The following is an 8,440-nucleotide window of genomic DNA, read 5'->3' as shown; positions in this document are numbered from 1 at the left end:
ATATGACTATTGCTTAGTAAAGAATGCTTCATATGCGGTTTGTTTTTAATCCATATTTGATGTTGGAACAGCGATGATCAGGCAATGGAAATCATAGAAGATTTAGTAAAGGAAACAGGGTACGATCCTAAGGTGGAAAGAAAACGCAGGAATAAACAGCGCAATGTCACCCCGGGTCATGTTGTGTCGAATGTTGATGTTGTCGCACAAAATAGCGCAGGGGTTAAAAGCAATCCCAATGCAGGACCTGTAAAGATAAAAGAGGAATCAACAGACATTGACACAAATGAAATCAAAGTTTCTGAAGTTGGTGAACCAAGTGGATCAAAAGAGGGTAAGAAACAAAAGGGTAAAGTGGTGAAAAAAGCAAAGGTGGGTACAGACATTACTGTAGACAGTTCTACAGGGGCTCAAAAATTTTTCTGGAACACACATGTTACAAATGCTAAATCTACACAGCAGAATGTAATGGTAAGGAGAAATTTGAATATGAGAATCATGTTATTGAAAATGTAAATAGTATATATTGTTAATAGTTACGTTATTTCTTGTATGCAGCATTTCCCTAAGGAAATTGCCAAAAGATGCCTCCGTCGCTTTCAAGATGAAATCAACCTGCTGGATGTGAGGACGAAGAACATTTTTACCTGTCAGGTTCACAAAGCTAACAGAAAAGGAATACCCCAGCCATATGAAAAGTACATGGCCCTGGGATGGTACGAATTCGCCAAATTTCTTAACCTGCGTAATGGGGATACAATAACTTGGAGTATGCTGCGATTCTCTCCGTATATCTATGTGAAGGTTGAAAGACAATGAAGAAACTACTGCTATTTGCAAACCGTGTACTATACCTGAATTTTAATGGTTATATTATATGTTGGGAATGTTATTTTGGTACATTGTGTTATATATATTCTGCTACATGTTATTTTGTAAGCACTTTATCCAAAATGGTAACACAGTAATATTGTGACCATTGGAAGATCTAATATATAATCGTTTTCGGGACAAATTTTTTAAGTTCTCCTATTATATTCTATTAATCCGCTCTGATATGCTGTTAGTTAAAATGAAATCTGTCCCATAATATTGTATCAACATTATACTAAGATCAGACATAAAATTATTTATTGATAGTTAACATAGTCAAATGTTAAAAGTTCTGGTGTTTGTTTGTGAGGCGCAATCCATGTTTTAGTTTACAATGAAATGACAGAAAGCTTAGATTTTGCTAATCCAAACAAACCGTTCTTTGCGACATCATTATTGTAACTAACATTAAAAATAATAAAAAAGCAGCACCCCGTTATAAGAGGTATAGTTCAAATGGAATGTTTGATATATGATCAAAAAGAATCAAAATAATTAATAATAGTATATATAATATGTAGTTCAATTTGAATCATTTGAATATAATAAGCCACACAAACCATTGATAATTCTTAAATCAAATTGAACATAACAGAAGCACATAGCCAGTATTCATGCACTAATTATTACAGAAAATGAAATCACACACATGATTAAAAGCAAAGGAAACTAACATTCAGTTTTTATAACAAACACCTAAGCAAAACACACACAAAATAAAAATAGATCTAATCAATCTTCTCCATTTTAATTATCTTCTTCAGCTTGTTTGATGACAGTTCCCCATCATGTAATCCGTCCAAATCAATGGATTCACTTGATGCAGCAGGAAGATGCCTCTTACCACTAGGTGTGACAACATCAGGCTTGTGCTCAGATGTAATTTCCAGGTCCTGCAATGCCACGATGAAGACTATTAGTTAGGAATATTGATATAAATGTAAGTCAGTAAGTGTTAGTAAAATTGATATAAATGTAAGTAGGTAAGTGTGTTGCAGTGGGAGTTACTGTAACCAATTCACAGTCTTCATTGGCATCTGTTTTAGCCTCATCAACACTCTCTTTAATCTATATATTGTTAAACACAGTTTTCAATATAACATAATCACAGGAAAAGCAAAAAAATGCATACACAGTTTAAAATTTCTACCTCCAGAGTCTCAGGTACGACAGTTTGGATTGGAATAGGTTCCTTGAGAATTTACCAAAGAAAAACAAAATCAGGCAAAAAATTGTTATAATGTGAAGTCCTCTTTTATAAAACAAATGTCAGTTTATTAGAGCTGACCTCATCTGTTCCCCATTTTTCCTTAAGTTGCTGGATAATAGGATCATTTTTTATAATCATAACGACGGAACAGTTCTTCCAGCGTGGATGCCACTTAACCTTCATAGCCATTTCCAACTTCAACAACTGATCAAGTGCTAACGGAAAGTCCAATGGATCAGTAATTCCAGCCTATTTAAACAACTGGCCATATTAGTGTACACAGAGTATTGGAAAGTACATTCTAATTCGTCTGCACAATATAAATATAACCTGAATCATAGTGTTACGAAGTTGCGATGCAGATAAACCCAACAGCATTTCACATTCTCTGTTCCAGAAGACAAAATTGCAGCTTTGGCCCCCGTGAGTAACCTCAATTTCAATCTTATACCTGAACATCATAAGAAATAGTTCCGTTAAAAAAGCCGACAACATAGAAACATCAAAAACATGACAGAAACAACATCTATTAGGTGAGAACAACTAAAACCTAAGGACTTCAGCCATGGTTTCATGACCAGCTTCACACTTAAAGGGGGGATGTCCCCACGCGCTATAGATTGACACATATGACAGGCACGATAGAACCATCCAAACGGAGATGCTACTAATAATTTTGTTGTAGCGACAGCAGCACAAAATGTAACCTGGACAAATAGCCGCCAAAATCAGAAACATGTGACAGACTAAACAATGAGGTTATAATTATGATAATATAGGAAAATAGAAAGACATACATCCGTAAGTTGAATAATCTCAGCAATAGGCAAAACAACAGCCTTTGAGAACAATTTTTGCACAGGAGTGAGCTGTTGATTTTCAGAACTTTGGGAGGAATATTGGGAATTCCCTCCAAGTTGTTCAGACAGGGTTACCTTGCTCTCCTCAGGCATTCTGCATAGCATGGATCATTATCAAATTCATACATGGAAAAAATAATTGCATAAAATGGATGACACTATCAACATACCTATCAATAAAGTCTTTCATGACCGGAAAATCAGCATCAACACATAAAAGGGTCACATTGTAGGTGTTTGTCACAGACAGAGGATACTTTCCTGCAAATTCAAATTATACCTTGTCAATATATTTATCACAAATTTTGTAGTTTTAGTATTAATTTAAAAAATAAGTCATGGAATAACCTTCTTCCTTCACTTTGGCATACTGAAGCAACACAACTGTAGGGAGTGATGCAGCAACCCTAACTTTGTTAAACCTGATGAACTGATCCGCGTATGATTCCCACAGAGTACAGTTCAACATGTTGTTGCTAAACCATGATCACAACACATTAAGATATATAACATGATTCATATATCAGGCAGTCTAATGTATAAAAAAACAAACCTGTGATCACGCAACATCATGCTAATTTGCTGCTTCTTTGCACCTGACTCAGTCTGTGCATAACCAATACTATCCACCATTCCAACGACATCTGAAATAAATTTATTAATTTCACACGGCTAAAATGCATCAAAACATGAGATAATAAAAAAACCAAAAACCATACTCACGAATCAGAACATGTTTGTCAAACCTCCCTGTTATGATGTCGGAAAAACTTGTAAATAAAATCGATTTCGGGGGTATCTCATGTTTGTCTTCATCAAGAACAGACGTTTCAGTAGTAAACTTTATCATATATTTGTGTCCCGATGCCCTGAAGGCCAGAACATAAGGCACCACCTTAAAATTAGATACAGTATAAGTATGCCCTAATAAGCATTTTTCGGTGAACACCGACACATGAGGTGCTGGAACAACAGCATGAATATCATCTCCCTGCAGCAGAAACCAAAAAATGATTCAAACTATACAAACATAGGTAAATGATAAACATACTGAAACATAAACAGGGTAATCACCAATTTGTCAACAAAGATCATTTCAAAATGTTCCTTATTGTTGGAGACAACTTTCCATCTGTGGTGAATCCTAACAACAATCTTCCAAAGCTCTTTTCCATCATTGATCTCTGCTATTCTCTCAACAGGCCTTGACATGATAATGCAAATTCACACTGCACTGAATGATAACCGCAGAAGTTAGCAAGCATGGAAAGAGAATAATGAAATCACTGATAAATAGGCAAGCCATTTAAACATATAATTACTGCAATTGTGCAGTTTGGAACATGGACAGGCACAGAATAATGGACCTTACATAACTGCAGCAACATGAGAAGCTGTGAGGGTGAAACTTCCACAACAATAACTGCCGCAGCCCACCATGCAGTTGAAGGATCAAAAATTCTGTAGTAACCACCAAAGCTGATGTGGATCAACCATAGAAGAGTTGCTGATGTGGATAGCCTAAGAAAGTCTCAAATGGTAGACTTTTCTTATATGATAGATTTGTTAATATTAGTAGAAATCATGAAAATTACTTATTTAAAAATTACTTTATAAGAAATAATTTTGACTTTTTTGATATTATTTATTGATAACGGTTTAAAAATGAGATTAAAAATAAAAATGAATTTAGTATTTAAAAAATAAAAAGTAAAAAAATCCAACGTGTCAGTGCAGTCATGGTTTAAAAGTATGAAAAGAACCGATTTAGAAGTAGAAAAAAACCGATTTGAGAAAAATATTAACAGAAGGACTAATATGATCCGGTTAAATTTCGTAAGGGATTAAGTTGGGTCAATTTTTTTGTGAGGGACTAATTTGACTCGTGTAATATTTGTGAGGGATTGGGTCAATTTTTTTGTGAGGGACTAATTTGACTCGTGTAATATTTGTGAGGGACCAAAATGGGTCTTCACTCTTAAAAAATTCAATTGTTTTTTAAACTTTCATTTAAAAATTATGTATTATATATATATATATATATATATATATATATATATATATATATATATATAGAAGAGGGTTATATTTACTCCAAGAGTAAGTTATTGTAACTTACTCCACATCTTGACCGTTTATTCTTTTTAATCTAATGGTTAAAAATAATAAGTAATTAAATATGGTGAGAAAAATTATTTCTTATTAAATTTAAACATTAGATTGAAAAGAATTAATGGTCAAAATGTGGAGTAAGTTACAATAACTTACTCCTGGAGTAAATATATCCCTCCTCATAATAAAATTATATATATTCAAATTGCATTTACATCTTACAATATTATGTAAAAAAAATACAAAAATATTTTACTAACAAAGATTGATATATATATATATATATATATATATATATATATATATATATATATATATATATATATATATATATATATATATATATATATATATATATATATATTAATTACCGCTATTAAAGAGTTTTTCAAATTTTTTGAAGTTTAAAAATAAATTTACTTAAATGTAGCACGGGAAAAATGTGTTATTTTTTACAATTATTTATGTTAGTAATATAGAAATCAATTATACAAATATTTTTAAGTAAAAAATACTAGACGAACATACATAAGTAATATCTGAGTTAAATAACATTATAATTATATGCTAATATAAAGAATTCTGAATTATTTTATGATCACCAAAACAAAAATATTGTATATATACTTTCCTTAACACGGGTATATACTTTCCTTATTTACATTTTTATTACATTTTGAAAACAAAAGTGTGTCTACTACACCTGTACTCGTGCCAACATACGGTAACACATCAGTACCGTCTAAATGCACAGGTAACCATACCAGAATTCGTGCAAACCCGCATGTTATTTTATTTTTTTTACAATTAGAGAAAATAAAAGTAAATATATTTAAAATAATGTATGAATCAAAATAGGAGAAATGTGTTATTTTTTAATTATTTATGTTAATAATAGCTTTGTTTTGGCATTATTTTAATTTAAGATACAATATTTTAAAAAATTGCATATAATACAGCGGTACCCGTGCAATTGTTTCGCATAAAGTTAATGATAAAAATATTGAATATTAACGGAAATATAAAGTTGTTGCTCAAACTATTGAATATTAATGGAAACATGAAGCTACCAATTAAAATATTGAATATTAACGGGAACATGAAATTATTGATCAAACTATTGAATATTAACAGAAACATGAAGTTACTAATCAAAATATTAAATATTAACGGGAACATGAAATTACTGATCAAAATATTTAATATTAACGGGAACATGAAATTACTGATCAAAATATTTAATATTAACGTAAATATTAAATTACTAATCAAAAATATTGAATATTAACGTGAACATGAGGTTACTAATCAAAATATTTAATAATAACGGGAACATAAATTTACTAATCAAAATATTGAATAATAACGGTAACATAAAGTTACTGATAAAAATATTGAATAATAATAGAACAACTTTACTATTGGTGTAAATATTTTTGACAATAATTTTAAAATAAAAATAATATTTAATATATATATATATATATATATATATATATATATATATATATATATATATATATATATATATATATATATATATATATGAGGAGGGATCAAATTACACCCGAAGAGTTACACCACGAGTTACACTCGTTCAATAACTACATCTCGAATTAATATATATATATATATATATATATATATATATATATATATATATATATATATATATATATATATATATATATATAAATAATGATTCGAATATTTTATATATTGAAAAAATAATAGGGACCGATTTATTATCTCTTTTAAAAAAATTATTTTAATTTTATTATATTTTGGAAACCAATATACGTATCAATCTTCTTTCATATATTCCTATTTATTTTTTCATATAACTTTTAATTAATTATCCTATTTAATTTTCTATATAAAATAAACCATCTAAAGTAAATTAGCCTACCACACCGCATGCGAATGCACGGGTATTCCACTAGTTTTTACTTAAAATATAATCTTTTTAATTGTAAATTTTTTTATAACTGTTAAAAAAAGATATGGTCTAACTATTCAACTTTTAATATTACATAATTTATAGTAAAAAACTTATTCAAAAAGATGCCGCTGAAAAAGTTTAAAAATAACTAGTGTGATACCCGTGCATTCGCACGAGTACCCGTCGTTTTCGCGCATTTGAATTGAGAAAAATAAAAGGTATTAGTAAAAGATTAAATTTGGGTTAAAATGGAAAATGTTATAAAAATACTAATATTAAAATTTTTTAATATTGAAAATAAAAAGTCATTAAAAAAATAAAGTTTATATTGTTTTAGATTGAATAATACATCCAAGGATGCATTTAAGAAATGTAGAGATTCTATTGAGAAATAATATGTGTAAAGAAAATGTATAGATTATAACCCCTAAAATGAATGAGCTATTTATTGAAAGGCCCATATAACCGAAGTCTCAATAAGAACCGGACCAAATATGAGTTCATTTTGTTTTGTTGGGAATTTTCTGTTTGTTGGTGAGTACGACAATGGAGGGAGGTGTTCAACACTATCATGGTCAATTTTCCGAACGTGATGTTCCCGTTAATATTCAACAGTTTGATCAATATCTTCATGTTCCCGTTAATATACAATATTTTGATAAGTAACTTTATGTTTTTTTTAATATTCAATATTTCGATATGTAATTTCATGTTCCTATTATTACTCAATATTTTGATCAGTAATTTCATGTTCCCGTTAATATTAATATTTTGATCAGTAACTTCATGTTCCTGTTAATTTTCAATATTTCTATCAGTAACTTCATGTTCCTGTTAATATTTAATATTTTGATTGGTAACTTCATGTTTTCGCTAATATTAATATTTTGATCAATAATTTCATGTTCCTGTTAATATTCAATATGTTTATCAGTAACTTCATGTTACCGTTATTAGTAAATTCATGTTTCTGTTATTATTCAATATTTTGATCAGTAACTTCATGTTCCCGTTAATGTTCAATATTTTGATAAGTTATTTAATATTTCTGTTAGTATTAATTACTTTGATCACTAACTTCATGTTCCCGTTACTATATATATTATAACATAAATAGAAATACACTTAAATGAGTTAATAATATATTAATATTTGAATTAATATTACGTTTTATAAATACGTTTATTAATTATCAGTACCCGTGTTTTAAAAAAATAAGAAATTAGGATTTGAATCTACAATATCTTTTATCATTTTATAAAAATGATAAATATTATATTTTGTTTTGTTTTGACATTATTAATATTTCGCCTAATATTAATATTTTCATTAGTAACTTCATGTTTATGTTAATATTCAATATTTTTGTTTGTAGTTTCATGTTCCTGTTATTAGTAAATTCATGTTTATGCTATTATTTAATATTTTGAGCAGTAATTTCAT

At 29.1% G+C, this 8,440-nt stretch overlaps 1 protein-coding gene across 1 annotated transcript; it reads right to left on the bottom strand.

Annotated features, from left to right (window-relative positions):
* Window positions 1-1,601: 1,601 nt before the first annotated feature.
* Window positions 1,602-4,155, bottom strand: LOC131634701 (uncharacterized). Its single transcript, XM_058905333.1, has 13 exons — window positions 4,018-4,155; window positions 3,854-3,934; window positions 3,690-3,693; window positions 3,497-3,587; window positions 3,292-3,419; window positions 3,114-3,204; window positions 2,881-3,037; window positions 2,711-2,790; window positions 2,414-2,609; window positions 2,162-2,332; window positions 2,024-2,065; window positions 1,882-1,941; window positions 1,602-1,766 (listed from the first exon to the last, which is right to left on the bottom strand). Exons 1-13 carry the CDS (start codon window positions 4,153-4,155, stop codon window positions 1,602-1,604), a joined length of 1,404 nt encoding a protein of 467 aa, XP_058761316.1.
* Between the last annotated feature and the right edge of the window lie 4,285 nt (window positions 4,156-8,440).

This window comes from Vicia villosa, unplaced genomic scaffold (genome assembly GCF_029867415.1).
Source record: "Vicia villosa cultivar HV-30 ecotype Madison, WI unplaced genomic scaffold, Vvil1.0 ctg.001336F_1_1, whole genome shotgun sequence".
NCBI lineage: Eukaryota > Viridiplantae > Streptophyta > Magnoliopsida > Fabales > Fabaceae > Vicia > Vicia villosa.
Note: the sequence above shows the minus strand (reverse complement) of the source record. Positions and strands in the feature narration are given on the sequence as shown.

What these genes read in the sequence shown, in the direction of transcription:
- LOC131634701 (XM_058905333.1), bottom strand. Translation starts at nt 4,155, where the DNA reads ATGTCAAGGCCTGTTGAGAGAATAGCAGAGATCAATGATGGAAAAGAG. An exon ending in ATGATGTTGCGTGATCACAG is followed by an intron (nt 3,420 to 3,496) that starts GTTTGTTTTTTT and finishes ATCATGGTTTAG; the next exon opens with CAACAACATGTTGAACTGTA. An exon ending in TGCCAAAGTGAAGGAAGAAG is followed by an intron (nt 3,205 to 3,291) that starts GTTATTCCATGA and finishes TTGAATTTGCAG; the next exon opens with GAAAGTATCCTCTGTCTGTG.